The sequence below is a fragment of the Scyliorhinus torazame genome, chromosome 13 (genome assembly GCF_047496885.1).
Source record: "Scyliorhinus torazame isolate Kashiwa2021f chromosome 13, sScyTor2.1, whole genome shotgun sequence".
Taxonomy (NCBI): domain Eukaryota; kingdom Metazoa; phylum Chordata; class Chondrichthyes; order Carcharhiniformes; family Scyliorhinidae; genus Scyliorhinus; species Scyliorhinus torazame.
The window spans coordinates 95,544,995-95,565,567 of NC_092719.1; the positions used below are offsets into that span (position 1 = coordinate 95,544,995).

At 47.4% G+C, this 20,573-nt stretch overlaps 1 protein-coding gene across 5 annotated transcripts in view; it reads right to left on the reverse strand.

Moving 5' to 3' along the window:
• nr2c2 (nuclear receptor subfamily 2, group C, member 2) overlaps positions 1 to 20,573 on the reverse strand; it is a 618,321-nt gene that overhangs the window by 206,855 nt on the left and 390,893 nt on the right. For all 5 annotated transcript variants that reach the window (XM_072471978.1, XM_072471981.1, XM_072471979.1 and 2 more), the window contains 2 exons: positions 16,714 to 16,810; positions 8,811 to 8,995 (listed from right to left, as the gene is read on the reverse strand). In XM_072471978.1, coding sequence (XP_072328079.1) covers positions 8,811 to 8,995; positions 16,714 to 16,810 — 282 coding nt within the window. The remainder of the gene's footprint in view (positions 1 to 8,810; positions 8,996 to 16,713; positions 16,811 to 20,573) is intronic.

The following is a 20,573-nucleotide window of genomic DNA, read 5'->3' on the forward strand; positions in this document are numbered from 1 at the left end:
TAGTTGGACTGTCTACATATTGTTTTAAGACGCCCTCCTGGATGCTCCTTACTAACTCTGCCCCGTCTAAGCACTAAGTGAGTCCCAGTCAATATTGGGGAAGTTGAAGTCTCCCATCAACACAACCCTGTTGTTTTTACTCTTTTCCAAAATCTGTCTACCTATCTGCTCCTCTATCTCCCGCTGGCTCCCGCCTGTTGTAAACCCCCAACATTGTGACTGCACCCTTCTTATTCCTGATATCTACCCATATAGCCTCACTGCCCCCTGAGGTGTCCTCCCGTAGTACAGCTGTGATATTCTCCCTAACCAGTAGCGCAACTCCGCCACCCCTTTTACATCCCCCTCTATCCCGCCTGAAACATCTAAATCCTGGAATGTTCAATCCGCCCTTCCCTCAACCAAGGCTTTGTAATGGCAACAACATCATAGTTCCAAGTACTAATCCAAGCTCTAAGTTCATCTGCCTTACCCGTAATACTTCTTGCATTAAAACATATGCACTTCAGGTCATGTGACCCGCTGTGTTCAGCAACTTCTCACTGTCTGCTCTGCCTCAGAGCCACACTGTCCCTATTCCCTAGTTCTCCCTCAATGCTCTCACCTTCTGACCTATTGCTCCCGTGCCCACCCCCCTGCCATACTAGTTTAAACCCTCCCGTGTGACACTAGCAAACCTCGCGGCCAGGATATTTATGCCTCTCCAGTTTAGATGCAACCCGTCCTTCTTATACAGGTCACACCTGCCCCGGAAGAGCTCCCAGTGGTCCAGATAATGGAAACCCTCCCTCCTACACCAGCTGTTTAGCCACGTGTTTAGCTGCTCTATCTTCCTATTTCTAGCCTCACTGGCACGTGGCAGAGGGAGTAATCCCGAGATTACAACCCTAGAGGTCCTGTCTTTTAACTGTCTGCCTAGCTCCCTGAACTCCTGCTGCAGGACCTCATGCCCCTTCCTGCCTATGTCGTTAGTACCAATATGTACAACGACCTCTGCCTGTTTGCCCGCCCCCTTCAGGATGCCTTCTACCCGTTCGGAGACATCCTGGACCCTGGCACCAGGGAGGCAACATACCATCCTGGAGTCTCTTTCACGTCCACAGAAGTGCCTATCTGTGCCCCTGACTATAGAGTCCCCTATTACTATTGCTCTTCTGCGCTTTGACCCTCCCTTCTGAACATCAGAGCCAGCCGTGGTGCCACTGCTCTGGCTACTGCTGTTTTCCTCTGATAGGCTATCCCCCCCGACAGTATCCAAAGGGGTATACCTGTTCGAGAGGGGGACAACCACAGGGGATTCCTGCACTGACTGCCTGCCCTTTCTGGTGGTCACCCATTTCTCTGCCTGCACCTTGGGTGTGACCACATTTATATAACTGCAATCTATGACGCTTTCCGCCACCTGCATGCTCCTAAGTGCACCCAATTGCTGCTCCAACCGAACCATGCGGTCTGTGAGGAGCTCCAGTTGGGTGCACTTTCTGCAGATGAAGCCATCCGGGACGCTGGAAGCCTCCGGGACCCGCCACATCTCACAGTCAGAGCACTGCACCCCTCTAACTGACATTGCGTCAATTAATTAGTAAATTAAAATTAAAAGTTAATTTTTTTTTAAAGTTACTGTTAACTATCTGTTTCCTAGCACTAGATTTCTACTATAAATGTGAAAGCTAAATATAGTACTCTCCGATCTCTGGCTTAGATACCCCTCTAAATTATAATTCAGTAATTCATGTTTAATTAGTTACCAATGCTTAATTTTTTTAATTTAGTGTAGATTCCCAACCAGCCACTCAGGTCACAGCTTTTCTGTGATGTCACTTCAGTTCCCCCCCCACCCCCACACAATTTGAAAAGGTAATAAAAGATAAAATGAGTAAAAATCACTTACTTACCTTCTTACATGTGCGAACACACGGGCCCTCTTGACTGGCCCATTCAATCCTCTCACGATCCACATGACCATCCTGATCGGGGGTACCCCAACCCCCTCCCCCCTGCCAATTAACCATAGTTTCTCTTGGGCCAGCCTCTAGCCCGTGTCCAACAGCTCCTCAGGTCCACCCTAAGGCGCCCACCATCATCGATCCTCCTCCCCTTATACTTTAAAAGCTCTACCCCTGTCAGCAGTACATTTCCTTCCCCCCCCCCCCCCACTCCTGTCCCCCAGTAACAACTCCTGTCCCCATCCCCCCACTAAGCTTCAATGAACTAGCCCGCTCAGCTAGCCTGGCAGCCCCAGCCCATGGCGCCTAACATCCTATCCCCCACTGATTCCCCTCCCCCGCTCAAACCTCCTGCTACTGCAAACAAAAACAACCCCTCCCCAAGCCCAGGCGAAGAGATCAACCCCCATCTGCCAACAGAGAACTAAAAGCAAACCTGAAGCCGAAAACATAAATGGCCCCAAACGCAAATTAACAGCAGCACCAAAGCATCTTCATCAAAGTTCAAAGTCCCCCTTCTCCTGCCAGTCCATTGTCTCTGACAATTTCTACTGCCTCCTCCGCCGACCCAAAGTACAGCTCCTGGTCTTCATTGGTCACCCACAGACGCGCTGGGTACAGCAGCCCAAACTTCACCCCTTCTTGTAGAGGGCTGCCTTGACCTTGTTAAAACTCGCTCTCCTCTTGGCCAGCTCTGCACCCAGGTCCTGGTACACGCAGATTTCACTGCCATCCCAGGTGCAGCGCCTCGTCTGCCTGGCCCACCTCATAATTTGCTCCTTGTCCAGGAAATGATGCAACTGCACCGCCATCGACCTCGGCGGCTCACTCCCCTGGGGCTTCCTCATCAGCGCCCTCTGCGCTCGGTCCACCTCCAAAGGCCGTGCAAATGCACCCTCTCCTCGCAGCTTCTCCATCATCCTCCCCAGTTATACGTCAGCATCGGTTCCGTCACTCCCCTCCGGCAGACGCACAATCCTGATATTCTGCCTGCACGATCGGTTTTCCAGGTCTTCAACTTTCTCCTTCAGCCTCTGCTGATCTTGCACTAGCCCCATCTCCACTGCCATCAAGGCGAACTGCTCCTCATGTTCCCCCACCACCTCCCCCATCTTCTGGATTGCCTGACCCTGGACCACTAGCTTCGTCTCCACATGGACAACCATCACCTTGATTGAATCCACTACATGAGCCAGGTCCTCCAGGCTCTCCTTGCGTTGCTGGGTGAACTTCTCGTTCAGGAAGCTCACCAGCTGGTCCGTCGACCACTGAGCTGGCAGGGCCGATCCCTACCCCTTTGCCATCTCCACATGCGTCGCAGGTGCCGCACCAACTCTTACAGACTGATTCCCTCTTTTGCGACCGCTTCTGGCCCTCAGCTCCATACTCCAGTGGATCAATCTCTTCCACTCACTTTCCTGCACCTTTTTGCCTCCTCACATCCACCCATTAATCGGAGAAAAGATCTGAAAAAAACGCCACGAGCAGGAGCCACCAAATGTGCGACCACTCACACCATGGCCGCCACCGGAAGTCCCTGGGTCTTCACCTTAAGTGATCTTAGCTACAGGGCTCTGCCGCTCGTGCAGGAAGGTGGGATAGAAAGCGCACCTGGTAGAAAGCATCCCTCAGCTGGGATGGACAAGATGGGCTGTGCTGTAAACTTTCTGATTCTAGAGAAATTGTCACACTGCAGTTTAAGGGCTGCTGACCACCAGGCAGTCCAAGAGAACTAGGCAGGACGCCCCTAGCGTCCCACTCAGAAATCAGTTTTCTGTTTTGGAAGCTGGTTCCTCAGAGGAGTGCAGTCAGAGCCAGGTTTGTGGCATGACGTCCAGCTCGGTTGGACAGAAGGGACGGAAGAAGGGATGTGCAAAAGTGGTAGGGGATTCATTAGTTAGTTGTGGCTGTAAATGTGACTCCAAGATAGTATGTTGCCTCCTGGTGCCAGGATGAAGGATGTCACGGAGCGGCTGTCGGGCATTCTTCTAAGGAGGGTGAACAACCAGAGGTCGTGGTTCACATTGATACCAATGACTCAATTAGGAAGGGGGATGGGTTCCTGCAATCAGAATTTAGGAACTACGTAGAAAATTAGCATTCAGGACCTCAAATGTAGTAATCTCTGGATTACTCCCAGTGCCATGTGAAAGTGAGTACAGAAACAGGAGGATAAGGCAAATTAATGCATGGCTGGAAAGATGGTGCAGGAGGGAGAATTTAGATTACTGGGTCATTGGTATTCAGAAAAGATAGGAAAGGAAGGAAAGGAAGTATTGTTTAGGAGAGCATTGCAGTGCTGGAGAAGGAGAATGTCCCAGAGGATTTAAGGACAGATTTAATTTGGCTCGAGCTAAGGAACCAAAAGGGTGCAATTATATAACATAGTGTCTTCAGCAGACCACCAACTAATGTGAAGGGTGTAGAAGAACAAATCTACAGGGAAATTAAAGGGAGATGGAAACATTAGGTAGTTTTAATGGGGAATTTTAATTACCCAAACATAGGCTGGAACAGTGGTAGTGTATAGGGCAAAGAGTAGCAATCGTTCCTAAATTTGATCAATAAAATCTTCTACAGCAGTTTGTATTCAGTCCAACAAGAAAGGAATCACTGTTGGACCTGGTTCTTGAAAATTAGATGGCCAAGTGGATCAAGTGTCAGGGAGGGAACTATTTAGGAGACAGCGACCACTGTTTTGTAAGGTTTAGGAAAATTCTAGAAAGGAAAATAGGTAATCCAGAGTTAAAGTAATTAACTGGTGTAGCCACCTAAAATGGCTGATTCCCTATTAATTTGGCCAAAACCCGATTTAAAATGGCTAACCGAAAAGGCTGATGGGAAAAGCAGGCAACAGGGCACAAACAGACAGCTGCAGGCAGAATATCATATTCGGCTCTGGGGAAGTCGGCCCAGATCAATACTCAGGACTATTAACAGCCCATAAACTCAGACATCTGTAGTTATACTCAGGACTATTAGCAGCCCATCAACCCAGACATCTGCAGTTTAATCGGCTATCCCCGGGAACAATTGCAACATATTAGCAATTGAATACCGGGCCAGACCTGTCGGCGCCTGCAGTGGCCGAAACAAAGGCAGGTGAACGACCACCCCCCGATCGGGGAATCGCCTCGCAATTGGACGTATCGAACCCAGTGATTGGGAACAAGTCCAATCACTTGGGACTCAGGGTCAAGGGCCGCCCCGGGAGGCGGGAAGCCCCTGGGCCCTATAAAGTGAGGGGCCAAGTTCAGATCTCTCTCTCTCTCCCTTCTTCGCCTGCTCGAGACCTTCGCAAGAACATCAACCAGCAACTGTAAGTTTGAATCCAGCGATCGCTATCCGATAAAGACTCCTAGCCATCGACCTGTATCAGCCTTTTGAATCTCGCGGGCCATATCCGATTCGATAAGCCATTTGTTTCCCTGACCTGGTGGGCTCTTCCTAAAGTTAAGTATTGGCCAGTAGTGATAGGTTTCTATATAGATAGTAGGATTATTGTGTAAACATTACTTGTTGTATATAATAAATGACCGTTGATTTCAATCTTACTAAGCGGTGTTCTGACTTATTAATCATAACTTGAGCTTGAACCACGTGGTGGTATCAGAAAGATACCTGGCGACTCATGAGCAAAGGTGACGTAATCAGAACTAAATAAACTAAGACTAATAAGAGCAACACTGGGTTGAGTCGACTTCAATGGGGCAAGAACGGAGTTGGGCCGGTTAGACAGGAATGATAGGTTGGTGGGGAAATTTGCAGCAGAACCTTCAAAATAGAAATGGTCGAGACAGTCAAGGTATATTCCCTCAAAAGGGAAAGGTATGCAAAACAAATACAGAGCGACCTGGACGGGAAGGGAGATGGGAATCCCAAAGTCTCCGACAGGCATATAAATAAGTAAAAGGGTGGTAAAAGCAAGAGTAGGACCGATTAGGGACCTAAAAGGAAATTTACACTTGGGAGGTTGGGGTCATGGATGACGTATTAAATGAATACACCTCATCCATCTTTACCAAGCAGGTAGATGCTACAAGGGCACGGTGGCAGATGAGGAAACTCTTTTCAAAATTGATAAGGAGGAAGTGTCGAATAAAATGTTGGTACTTAAAGTTGACAAGGAACCGGGACCGGATGCAATACATTCAAGGATATTGAAGGAAGTGAGAATGGAAATTGCAGGGGCGCTGGCCATAATCTCCCCAACCAGAGGACTGGAGAATTGAAAATGTTACATCTTGTTCAAAAAGATTGTAAGGATAAAGAGTTTGCATATTCTCCCTGTGTCTACACGCGTGTTTTCTCTGGGTGCACCGGTTACCTCCCACAGTCCAAAGATGTGCAGACAAGGTGGATTGGCAATGATAAAATTGCCCCTTAGTGTCCAGGGATCTGTAGGTTAAGTAAAGTTACGGGGATAAGACGGGGGAGTGGGACTAGGTGGGGTGCCCCTTTCAGAGGGTCGGTGCAGACCCGATGGGCCGATTGACCTCCATCTGCACTGTGGGGTTCTATGATAAGCCCAATAATTCCAGATCAGACAGTTTAACATCAGTGGTGTGAAGCTTCCAGGAACAATGATTTGGGATAGAATTAGTAGTCACATAGAAAAGTGTGGGTTGGTTAGGGAGAGCCAGCATAGATTTCTTAAGGGGAAATCATGTTGAACTAACTTGCTGGAGTTTTTAGAAGAGATAATAGTAACAGAAAGAGTCAATGGGCACGATTTAACTCACAAAATAAAGGTGCTGTTTTGGCGCATATTGCGGGGTGTACGACTCCCAATCGCCCAAGGTGCCGGGCTGGCAGTGCCATGGTTCCCAGGTGCGAGTGAAAGTGCCAGGTACTATTCTGCCCAGAGCCCGACCATCCGGGGGCCTCCGATGGCCTGGGGGAACCTCCCAGGTACCGTTATGCCTTGTCCATGTTTGTGTGGACCAGTGCCAAACGATGCCATGGCAAGATCTCCCAGGCAACGACCTGGGAGCCTAATGGCTCACTTATGCTGAACTTATACAAGACACTAGTTAGATCTCAGCTGGAATATTGTGTACAGTTCTGGTGCCACACTATAGGAAGGATGTGAACACATTGGAGAGAGTGCAGAAGAGGTTTACAAGGATGGTTCCATAGGTGAGAAACATAGAAAATAGAAGCAAGAGGCCACCGTTCCAACTCAATATGCCTAATCCCGCTTTCCCCTGATATCCTTTGATCTCCTTCGTCTTAGGTGCTTTATCTAACTGCTTCTTGAAAACATTCAATGTTTTGGCCTCAACTACTTCCTGTGGTAACGAATTCCATAGGCCAACCACTCTCTAGGTGAAGAAATTTCTCTTCATCCCTGTCCTGTACGGTCTACCACGTATCCTCAGACTGTGCCCCCTGGTTCTGGGCACACCCACCATTGGGGACATCCTTCCTGCATCGACCCTGTTTACTCCCGTTAGAATTTTATAGGTTTCTATAAAATCTCCCCTCATTCTTCTGAACTCCAGTGAATACAATCCTAAACGATTCAATCTCTCCTCATATGAGAAATATCAGGTACGAGGGTAGATCGGAGAGGTTGGGACTGTTCTCCTTGAAGCGAAGGAGGCTAAGAGGGGATTTGATAGGAAGAGCATGGAGAGTCAATATAAAACAAGAGGGTGCAAGAGCAGAGGGACCTGGGTGTGAATGTACAGAGAACACTGAAGGTGGCAGGACAGGTTGAGAGAGTAGTTAATAAAGCAGATAGAATACTGGGCTGTATTAATAGGGGCATAGAGTACTACCAAGTTCAAAACCATGGGGGCTGGAAAGAGTAGATAGGGACTCTACTATCCCACTTGTAAAAGGATCAACAACGAGAGGGCACAGATTTAAAGTGATTTGCAAAAGAAGCAAATGTGATGTGAGAAAAACGAGTGGTTCAGTCTGAATTGCACTGACTGGAATTGTGCAGGTTCAATTGAGACATTCAAGAGGGCATTAGATGATTGTTTGAATAGAAACAATGTGCAGAGGTACAGGGAAAAGGCAGGGGAATGATATTAAGTCATGGTCCTCTTTTGGAGAGACGATGCTGATATGATGGGCTAAATGGTCTTCTTCTGCATCGTTACAATTCTGTGATTCTGTGAACGGGAGAGTACAGGGTATCACTGACATCAACTTCAAATTTTCTGTATTTAACCAAATATCTTCAGATACCAGCAGCTGCTGTCAGATTTACTTTTAATGTCACCGATGTGGATAGCCTCATTGATATAATTAAAGCAAAGTCAGGGTAATATTTTCTATGTTATAGCCATCCATGAATACAAATACATAACATCACTAACTCAGGAACTGCACTATCATTACCACTAATCTTTTTTCTGGGACAGTTAATGTGAACTCACTCAAATGTCCATCCTTCACATTCAAACTTAATCAGTGTCAGGAAGCTATTTGACTGTGGGAAACATCATAGTAAAGATCCTGTTGCGATCAGTTATGCACACCCTCCAATAGCAATCATGCACACTGGGACACTGTTAATAAATGTTACAGAAGGCACTTCTTCATGAGAGAAACACTGCATTACAAGCTGCCCACTATATGACAGCTTATCATTTTCAATTTTACTGAAGCTACAAAGACTCAGCAATTATTCCAGCTTTTACCTCAAACACTAAAAAATTCCAGAAATAACCTCCTCATTGCTGGAACCAAAATACAGACTACCATGGAACTGATTGTAAGTGACTCACAAAATCAGTTCTAGTGGAAATGGTGAGAAGTCAATGTTCTGCTCTCTCTTTATTCAGGGAACTCAGAGGGGGAGCCAATAAGTTGCTGATGGATGGCACATTGAGTGGTAGTTGTGTGTACCGTGTAATCTCATTGGTAGACTGGTCCTCTTGCTGCAGATCTGTGACACTGATATCTCCATTATTAAGTGCTTCAATTGCTGTAAGGTCACTCAGGCTCTGTGAATTGTCTTTTCCCTTGCTGAGGTTTGCTAGTGAGCTGACGACATTAGCCAGTGTACCCAAATCACCCTGGCTTGTTTCAGCCTGAAACAAAGAGATAAAGTGGAATTGATCACACTACTGATCCAAAGACCGTGACAGGTATCAGAGATGCCAGGATATCTCTCGCCAAATTCCTGTACATATCAGACATTCTGGGCAGAATTTTATCAGCAATCCAGGCCATCACCTTACAAGAATAGCATGTTATAAATTTGATGCAGAAAATAACAGTCACTCCCAAAATCTGACCACCTCAGATTTAAAATGTTCTGACTCCCCCTGTCCAAACTCCCAAATCTACTTTAACAATGGCATAGCCTGGAGTCGAACTGCGGTAGCCCTTGTGATCTAAACCAGATCCATGCCATCTGCACTGCCAATTCAGAAGGATGTGGAGATGCCGGCGTTGGACTGGGGTGAGCACAGTAAGAAGTCTTACAACACCAGGTTAAAGTCCAACAGGTTTGTTTCAAATCACTAGCTTTCGGAGCACTGCTCAGGTGAATGAAGTGGTATGTTCCAGAAACATACATATAGACAAAGTCAAAGATGCAAGACAATGCTTCGAATGCGAGCATTTGCAGGTAATTAAGTCTTTACAGATCCAGAGATAGGGGTAACCCCAGGTTAAAGAGGTGTGAATTGTCTAAAGTCAGGACAGTTGGTAGGATTTCACAAGCCCAGGCCAGATGGTGGGGGATGAATGTACAACAAAGAACAAAGAACAAAGAAATGTACAGCACAGGAACAGGCCCTTCGGCCCTCCAAGCCCGTGCCGACCATGCTGCCCGACTAAACTACAATCTTCTACACTTCCTGGGTCCGTATCCTTCTATTCCCATCCTATTCATATATTTGTCAAGATGCCCCTTAAATGTCCCTATCGTCCCTGCTTCCACAACCTCCTCCGGTAGCGAGTTCCAGGCACCCACTACCCTCTGCGTAAAAAACTTGCCTCGTACATCTACTCTAAACCTTGCCCCTTCTCACCTTAAACCTATGCCCCCTAGTAATTGACCCCTCTACCCTGGGGTAAAGCCTCTGACTATCCACTCTGTCTATACCCCTCATAATTTTGTAGACCTCTATCAGGTCTCCCCTCAACCTCCTTCGTTCTAGTGAGAACAAACCGAGTTTATTCAATCGCTCCTCATAGCTTATGCCCTCCATACCAGGCAACATTCTGGTAAATCTCTTCTGCACCCTCTCTAAAGCCTCCACATCCTTCTGGTAGTGTGGCGACCAGAATTGAACACTATACTCCAAGTGTGGCCTAACTAAGGTTCTATACAGCTGCAACATGACTTGCCAATTCTTATACTCAATGCCCCGGCCAATGAAGGCAAGCATGCCGTATGCCTTCTTGACTACCTTCTCCACCTGTGTTGCCCCTTTCAATGACCTGTGGACCTGTACTCCTAGATCTCTTTGACTTTCAATACTCTTGAGGGTTCTACCATTCACTGTATATTCCCTACCTGCATTAGACCTTCCAAAATGCACTACCTCACATTTGTCCGGATTAAACTCCATCTGCCATCTCTCCGCCCAAGTCTCCAGACAATCTAAATCCTGCTGTATCCTCAGACAGTCCTCATCGCTATCCGCAATTCCACCAACCTTTGTGTCGTCTGCAAACTTACTAATCAGACCAGTTACATTTTCCTCCAAATCATTTATATATACTACAAAGAGCAAAGGTCCCAGCACTGATCCCTGTGGAACACCACTGGTCACAGCCCTCCAATTAGAAAAGCATCCCTCCATTGCTACTCTCTGCCTTCTATGGCCTAGCCAGTTCTGTATCCACCTTGCCAGCTCACCCCTGATCCCGTGTGACTTCACCTTTTGTACTAGTCTACCATGAGGGACCTTGTCATGATAATGCGACATGAATCCAAGGTCCTGGTTGAGGCTGTACTCATGTGTGCAGAACTTGGCTATAAGTTTCTGCTCAGCGATTTTGCGTTGTCGCGCATCCTGAAGGCCGCCTTGGAGAATGCTTATCCGGAGATCAGAGGCTGAATGCCATTGACTGCTGAAATGTTCCCCAACTGGAAGGGAACATTCCTACATTCCTGCCTGGCAATTGTCGCGCGATGTCCGTTCATCCAATTCACACCTCTTTAACCTGGGGTTACCCCTATCTCTGGCTCTGTAAAGACTTAATTACCTGCAAATGCTCACATTCAAAGCATTGTCTTGCATCTTTGACTTTGTCTATATATATGTTTCTGGAACATACCTCTTCATTCACCTGAGGAAGGAGCAGTGCTCTGAAAGCTAGTGATTTGAAACAAACCTGTTGGACTTTAACCTGGTGTTGTAAGACTTCTTACTGACTTCAGAAGGAGTTCAGAGAGTTAGGCCATAAGCTAAAAAGCAGGACCTCTAGGGTTGTAATCTCAGGATTACTCCCTGTGCCACGTGCCAGTGAGGCTAGAAATAGGAGGATAGTGCAACTAAATACATGGCTGAGCTGTTGGTGTAGGAGGGAGGGTTTCAGATTTCTCGACCACTGGGATCTCTTCCGGGGCAGGTGGGACCTGTACAAGAAGGACGGGTTGCATCTAAACTGGAGGGGCACCAGTATCCTGGCTGGACGGTTTGCCAGAGTCACTCAGGAGGATTTAAACTAGTATGGCACGGGGAGTGGGAATCAGAGCGTTAGCTTAGAAGGTGCAAGAACTGAAGGGGAAATAGAGAACAAAAATAAGAGAAGAACATCACCCTGTCTGCTCAAACGCATTGGTTTAAAGGGTATTTGTTTCAACGCCAGAAGTATAGCAGGTAAGGCAGATGAACTTTGGAGAGGGTACAGAGGAGATTTACCAGTATGCTGCCTGGAGGGCATGTCTAATGAAGAAAGGTTGAGGGACCTAGGGCTTTTCTCACTGGAGCGAAGAAGGAAGAGAGGTGACATGATAGAGGTGTACAAGGTGATGAGAGGCATGGATAGAGTGGATAGCCAGAGACTTTTCCCCAGGGCGGAAATGGCTGTCACGAGGGGACATAATGTTAAGGTGTTTGGAGGAAGGTATAAGGAAATGTCAGAGGTAGGTTCTTTAAACAGAGACTGGTGGGTGCGTGGAATGCACTGCCAGCAGAGGTGGTGGAGTCAGAGTCATGAGGGACATTTAAGGTGTCTTGGATAGGCACATGGACAGCATTAAATTGAAGGGGTTGGGTTGATCTTAGATTAGGATAAATGGTCGGCAAAACATTATGGGCCAAAGGGCCTGTACTGTGCTGTGCTGTACTATGTTCCGTAACTTAGGGCACTTATTAGTGCTTGGAATTATGATGTTGTAGCTATCACAGAAACATGGTCAAAGGAAGGGCAGGATTGGCAGCTGAACGTTGGAGGATACAGATACTTCAGGATGGATAGAGGGAGATGTAAAAGGTGTGGGGTAGTAGCATTACTTGTTAAGGAGAATATTATAGCCGTACTAGATACATAGAAGATTGGAGCCTCCTCCACCATTTATCACAATCATGACTGATCATCCAACTCAATAGCCTAATCCTGCTTTCTCCCCATAGCCTTTGATCACATTCACCCCAAGTGCTATATCTAGCTGCCTCTTGAATATATTCAATGTTTTAGCATCAACTACTTCCTGCGGGAATGAACTCCACAGGCTCACCACTCTTTGGGTGAAGAAATATCTCTTCATCTCTGTCCGAAATAGTTTGCCCTGAATCCTCAGACTGTGAACCCTGGTTCTGGACACACCCACCATTGGGAACATCTTCCCTGCATCTACCCTGTCTCGTCCTGTTAGAATTTTATAAGTCCCTATGAGATCCCCCCCTCATTCTTCTGAACTCCAGCGAGAACAACCCTAACCTAGTCAATCTCTCCTCACATGACAGTCCCGCCATCCCTGGAATCAGTCTGATAAACCTGCAGGACACCTCTGCGGGCTCATACAATGAGGCATTCTGAGTAGAGTTCAGGAACAGGAAGTGGGCAATCACAATGTTGGGCATTTATTGCAGGCCCCCCAACTGTAATCTCGGAGAAGGGGCAGTACTGCATCTGGTATTGGGAAATGAGCCTGGTCAGTTGGTTGAGGTTTCAGTAGTGGAACAATTCTGTAAGTTTTAGGGTACTTTTGGATAGGGATGAGGTAATCCATGCGTTAAGGTGCTAAACTGGGGAAAGGCAAATTCCGATACATTAGACAGGAATTGAAGAATCTGGCTGTAAATCAACATCGGACATGGGCGAGTCTGTCAAATGACAGTTGATTAGGATTCGGGAAAGTCACGTTCCTGAGAGAACGAAGGATAAGTATGGGAAGTTTAGGGGGCCTTGGATAATGAGGGATTTTGTGAAACTCGTCAAAAAGAAAAAGGAGGCTTTTTTACTGTCAAGAAGGGTGGGGACCATCAAAATAATTGAGGAGTATAAAGAAAGTAGGAAGGTACTCAAGCTGAAAATTAGGAGGGCTAGGAGGCGTCATGAAAATTTGTTGGCAAGTAGGATTAAGGTGAATCCCAAAGCTTTTTATTCATATGTAAAAAGCAAGAGGGTGGCCAGGGATAGGATTGGACCCCTTAAGGACAGTGGGGGGAATCTACGTGTTGAGCCAAAGGAAATGGCCGAGGTACTAAATGAGTACTTTGCATCAGTGTTCACCAAAGAAAAGGACTTTGTGGAAGATGATTCTTGGGTCGGGTTTGTTGACAGTTTGGGTCATGTTGACATTAAAAAGGAGGTACTGGGTCTTTTAAAAGATATTAAGGTAGATAGGTATCCTGGGCCGAATGGGATTTACCCCAGAATACTGAGGCAAGCAAGGGAAGAAATTGCTGGGTCCTTGACTGACATCTTTGTATCCTCATTGAGATCCCAGCGGACTGGAGAATAGCTAATGTGGTATCGCTGTTCAAGAAAGGTAGCAGGGATAATCCTGGAAACTATAGGCCGGTGAGCCTCACGTCGGTAGTAGGTAAAGTATTGGAGAGAATTCTCAACGACAAGATTGAGACCCATTTGGAAACAAATGGACTCATTAGAGATAGACAGCATGGTTTTGTGAAGGGGAGGTCGTTCCTCACTAACTTGATGCAAGTTTTTTGAGGTGACAAAGATGATTGATGAGGGGAGGGCGGTGGAACATGGACTTCAGTAAAGCCTTTGACAAGGTGCCTCATGGCAGACTGGTACAAAACGTGAAGTCACACAGGATCAGAGGTGAGGTGGTAAGATGGATACAGAACTGACTCGGTCACAGAAGGCACAGGGTAGCAATAGAAGGGTGTTTTCCTGAATGGAAGGCTGTGACTAGTGATGTTCCACAGGGACCTCTGTTGTTTGTAGTGTACATAAACGATTTGGAGGAAAATGTAGCCGGTCTGATCAGTAAGTTCGCGGATGACACCAAGGTTGGTGGAGTGGCAGATAGTGTCGAGGATTGTCAGAGGATACAGCAGGATATAGATAGGTTGGAGACTTGGGCAGGGAAATGGCAAATGGCGTTTAATCCAGACAAATGTGAGGTAAAGAATTTTGATAGGTCTAACATAGAACATACCGTGCAGAAGGAGGCCATTCGGCCCATCGAGTCTGCATCGACCCACTTAAGACAAGGGGAAATATAGAGGGGAAATATTCCGTAAATGGCAAAACTATTAGGAATATAGACATTCAGAGAGATCTGGGCGTGCAGGTCCACAGATCTTTGAAAGCGGCAACACAAGTGGACAAGGTAGTCAAGAAAGCATACGGAATGCTTGCCTTCATTGGACGGGGCATCCAGTATAAAAACTGGCAAGTCATGCTCCAGTTGTACAGAGCCTTGGTAAGGCCGCACTTGGAATGTTGCGCACAATTCTGGTTACCACACCACACTACGAGAAGGATGTGGAGGCTTTGGAGAGGGTACAGAAGAGGTTTACCAGGATGTTGCCTGGTCTGGAGGGTGTTAGCTATGTGAAGAGGCTGAATAGACTCGGACTGTTTTCATTTGAACGACGGAGGTTGAGGGGTGACCTGGTAGAGGTCTGCAAGATTATGAGGGGCATGGATAGAGTGGATGGGCAGGCATTCTTTCCCAGGGTGGAGGGGTCAGTCACTAGGGAGCATAGGTTTAAGGTCCATGGGGCAAAGTTTAGAGGAGATATGCGAGGCAGGATTTTTACACAGAGGGTGCCTGGAACGCGTTGCCAGGGGAGGTTGTGGAAGCAGATACATTAATGGCATTCAAAAGGCATCTTGACAAATACATGGATAGGATGGGTATAGAGGGGTACGGCGCAAAGAAGTGCTGGGCAGTACAGTAGCTAGCACAGTTGCTTCGCAGCTCCAGGGTCCCAGGTTTGATTCCCGGCTTGGGTCACTGTCTGTGCGGAGTCTGCACATTCTCCCTGTGTCTGCGTGGGTTTCCTCCGGGTGCTCCGGTTTCCTCCCACAGTCTAAAGATGTGCAGATTAGGTGGATTGGCCATGATAAATTGCCCTTAGTGTCCACAAAGATTAGGTGGGGTTGGTTACTGGGTTACGGGGATAGGGTGGCGGTGTGGGTTGTTCTTTCCAAGAGTCTGTGCAGACTCGATGGGCCAAATGGCCTCCTTTTGCACTCTAAATTCTATGTCAATAATCTATGTCTAAGTGCTGAGGGTTTTGGCCAAGATTAGTATCATGACCGGTATAGGCTTGGAGGGCCAAAGGGCATGTCCTGTGCTGTATTGTTCTTTGCTACTCAAACAGATGGTTCCTGGAAAGGAGCAAGCTGAAATTGCTCACAAATTCAGCAAATGCCAATGATCAGTTCCTCATAAAGGGAAGGGAATGACATTAATTTACAAGCGAATGCCAACAATACCTTTGGAACAGTGTGCTGATGTAACAATAGTGACATGGTGGCACAGTGGTTAGCATTGCTGCCTCACAGTGCCAGGGACCAGGGTTCAATTCCAGTCTTGGGTGACTGTGTGGAGTTTGCATGCTCTTCCTGTGTCTGCGTGGGTTTCCTCCGGGTTCTCCCGTTTCCTCCACAGTCCAAAGATGCGCAAGTGCAGGTTAAGTGAGGGTATGGAGACAGGGCAGGGCAATGGGCTGAGGTACAGTGATCTTTCAGAGGGATGAGCAGACTCAATGGGCCGAATGACCTCTTTTTGCATTGTCGAGATCCTATTGTATTCTCTGGATAACGGCACTAGATTTATGCAGTGAGGCAGAAACCTAGCCTGTAACAAACTATTTACTCTTTTTTGTCAAATGAAGAGATGAAAATATTCTCCTGCTGATGAAAGACATGGGGCGCAATTCTCCACTCCCGCGCCGGTTTGGAGAATCGCCTGGCGCGACAATTTTCCCTGCGACGCCGGTCCGACGCCCTCCCGCGGCGGGAACGGCCCCGTCGAGTTCTGCGCGGCGCAGGCCGGAGAATCGCCCGGGACACCCAAAATGGCGATTCTCCGCTACACCCGCTATTCTCCGGCCCAGAGATGCCCGGCGCGCGCTGACAACGCTGCTTTAGCGACACGCCCCGAGTTTCTCGCAGCCCCGATCCTAGCCCATTTTCGAGCCTTGAATCGGTTGAGATCGGGGCCGTTTCGCGCCGTCGTGAACCTCGACGGCGTTGGCACTTAATCGATGGAGTGGAGAATCGCGCCCATGACCTGACAAGAATGAGGGAGAATTCTACTTCACATGATTCAACCATGTGTCATTGAAATCATATATTACAGATTGATTCCTGTAATGGATCTTCAACATATTTACCTGACACAAAAAGATCCACTCACCTTACAGTCTGCAGCTACCAAAACAGCACCACTGTCTGTCTGTATTAATGGCTGTTGGATATTCACCAGTGCTCCTGATTCAAACAGATTAGTCTGCCTGCAAGAAAACAAAATAAGATTTTTTCCTGAGGAAGAAACATACGGACTTGAAACATTAAATCAAGTTTCTCTCCACAGATATTGCCAGAACTCCTGAGCTTATCCAGTATTTTCTGTTTTTATTTCACATTTCCAGCACCCGCAGTATTTGCTTTTGGTAAAGTGTGTATAACTCATTAAGAATATTCTGCTCCATTGTCTCCCACATCATAGCTGGCAAACATGACCTGGTTAGAAAAAGCCAGCGTTCAGGAGTGTGATAGAGAAGAGCATATTTATGTGTTGTTTATATGGATTTCCAGATTTTCCATAGGTTCCATATAGAAGATTGTTCACACGATGGAATGACCCTTTTGACCCGGGTGGCTAATTGGTAAAGGAGACAGAGAAGGGTAAATATTCAGAGTGGGATCTGTACTGAGGCCTCATATTCTCACTACACACATAAATTATTTGTATGAACATAGAACATAGAACATAGAACAATACAGCGCAGTACAGGCCCTTCGGCCCACGATGTTGCACCGAAACAAAAGCCATCTAACCTACACTATGCCATTATCATCCATATGTTTATCCAATAAATTATTTTATAGACCTCTACAAGATCACCCCTAAGCCTCCTACGCTCCAAGGAAAAAAGTCCCAGTCTATCCAGCCTCTCCTTATAACTCAAACCATCAAGTCCCGGCAACATCCTAGTAAATCTTTTCTGCACTCTTTCCAGCTTAATAATATCCTTCCTATAATAGGGTGACCAGAACTGCACACAGTATTCCAAGAGTGGCCGTACCAATGTCTTGTACAACTTCAACAAGACGTCCCAACTCCTGTATTCAATGTTCTGACCAATGAAACCAAGCATGCCGAATGCCTTCTTCACCACCCTGTCCACCTGCGACTCCACCTTCAAGGAGCTATGAACCTGTACTCCTAGATCTCTTTGTTCTATAACTCTCCCCAACGCCATACCATTAACTGAGTAGGTCCTGGCCTGATTTGATCTGTCACCTCACATTTATCTAAATTAAACTCCATCTGCCATTTGTCGGCCCACTGGCCTAATTGATCAAGATCCCGTTGCAATCCTAGATAACCTTCTTCACTATCCACTGTGCCACCAATCTTGGTGTCATCTGCAAACTTACTAACCATGCCTCCTAAATTCTCATCCAAATCATTAATATAAATCACAAATAACAGTGAACCCAGCACCGATCCCTGAGGCACAGCACTGGTCACAGGCCTCCAGTTTGAAAAGCAACCCTCTACAACCACCCTCTGCCTTCTGTCGTCCAGCCAGTTTTGAATCCAATTGGCAACCTCACCCTGGATCCCGTGAGCTTTAACCTTCTGCAACATTCTAGCATGCGGTACCTTGTCAAAGGTTTTGCTAAAGTCCATGTAGACAACGTCTACTGCACTGCCCTCATCTACCTTCTTGGTCACCCCCTCAAAAAACTCAATCAAATTTGTGAGACTACCCCAGAATAAAGGAGGCTGGAGAGGAAACTGCCGAGGCCCTGACAGAAATCCCCGGATCCCCGCTGTCCCCAGGGGACGCCCCGGAGGACCGGAGAACAGCCAATGCTGCTCCTCTGTCCAAGAAGGGCAGCAAGGACAATCCCGGGAACCACAGGCCGGTGAGCCCCACTCCAGTGGCAGGGAAACCACTGGAGAGAATTCCTCGAGACAGGATCCACTCCCACCCGGAAGCAAACGGACGCATCAGTGAGAGGAAGGAATAGAGAGCCATATCTAAGTTTGCTGGCAACACTAGTCACTAATAATACTACTACTAATAATAATAATCTTTCTTGTCGCAAGTAGGCTTACATTAACACTGCAATGAAGTTACTGTGAAAAGCCCCTAGTTGCCACATTCCGGCACCTGTTAGGGTACACAGAGGGAGAATTCAGAATTCTCAGCTGATACGGGAATTGAACCCTCGCTGCTGGCCTTGTTCTGCATCATAAACCAGCTGTCTAGCCCATTAGTTAGGTGGCATGGCAAATGGTCTAGAGGTGAATATGCGATATTGATAGAGCTCGTGGGCAAATGGTGAAATATGAGGTTCTGATCTGAGAAAAGCAGATCAGAATATTCTCTAGCTAATAAGATGCTGGGAATGGCAAAGGGCAAAGAAATTTAGGGGTCCCAAGTACAGAAACATACAGTGCAAAGATGTGCAGGTTAAGTGGTGTTATGGGGATAGGGCGGGGAGTGGGTCTAGCGAGGGTGCTCTTCAGAGGGTTGGTGCAGACTCAGGGGACCAAATAGCCTCCTTCTGCATTGCAGAGATTCTAATTCAATGTTTCTAAATCCTTAAAGACTAGTGGACAGATACGAAAAATAGTTAAGGGGATAATAGGATCTAGTTTTTAACTCAGGAAGGCTGGAAAATAAAAGGGTTGTAGTTATGGTACAGCTGTAAAGAACTCAACAAATATCCCATCTGGAATACTGCACTCAGTTCTGGCCATTGCACCCCATGGAATTAGAAGGTTTGCAGTCACCTGGATGGAAATGCTGTTACTGTGAGAGTAGGTTGGATAGACTAGAGGCGGGATTCTCTAATCCCACGGCACAGTGTCTACGCCCTCATAAACGCCGTCGCGTTTTACGGCGCGTGAACGGGCCGACCCCACGACTAATTCTGGCCCCGACAGGGGGCCAGAATGGCACTGGAGCGGTTCACGCCGTCGTAAAACGCAATGGCGTTTACGACGGCGTGGACACTCTGCCGCGGGCCAGGCCACATCGGAGCCCCCCCCCCCCCCGGGATCGGATACCCCTCCCACCCCACAAGCCGCCCCCCCGACCCTTCCAGGCCAAGGTCCTGACGGCTGAGAGCAGGTGTGAACGGCGCCAGCGGGACCCGGCGTTTTCACGACGGCCGCTCGGCCCATCGCGGGCCGAGAATCGGTGGGCCGGCCGCGTAGAGCCAATGGCGTCATGGCTCGATTCGAGCCGGTCGTGGGGATTCTCCGGCTCGGCCCCGGGCTGGGAGAATCCTGCCCTAGGTTTGTGTTGCAGAGGAACTGTATTCTCTGGTGGGGGAGTCCAGAACAAGAGGATATAACATTAAAATTAGGGCCAGGCCTTTTGGGGTGATGTCAGAGGCACTTCGTCACATAGGAAGTAAGCAGAAATCTGAAACTTTCTCTGCCAAAAAGGTGTCCAGTCTCGGTAAATTAAAATGTTAAAAATTGGGGTTATTTGGTGTTGGGTGAGGGAAGAATCATGAATGAGGTAGCACATGCCATTTGGCCCACTGTGCCAATGCTAGCTCCCGGTTAGTTTCCCAGAGTCCTTCCCTCCTTTTCAAGTATTTATCCAATTACTTTCTAATCACCAAATCTGGGTCTTACACTCTTGCAGGCAATACATTCCAGATCTTTGAATTTACACAGTACGAAGTCTTACAACACCAGTTAAAGTCCAACAGGTTTGTTTCGATGTCACTAGCTTTCGGAGCGCTGCTCCTTCCTCAGGTGAATGAAGAGGTCTGTTCCAGAAACACATATATAGACAAATTCAAAGATGCCAAACAATGCTAGGAATGCGAGCATTAGCAGGTGATTAAATCTTTACAGATCCAGAGATGGGGTAACCCCAGGTTAAAGAGGTGTGAATTGTACCAAGCCAGGACAGTTGGTAGGATTTTGCAGGCCAGATGGTGGGGGATGAATGTAATGCGACATGAATCCCAGGTCCCGGTTGAGGCCGCACTCATGTGTGCGGAACTTGGCTATAAGTT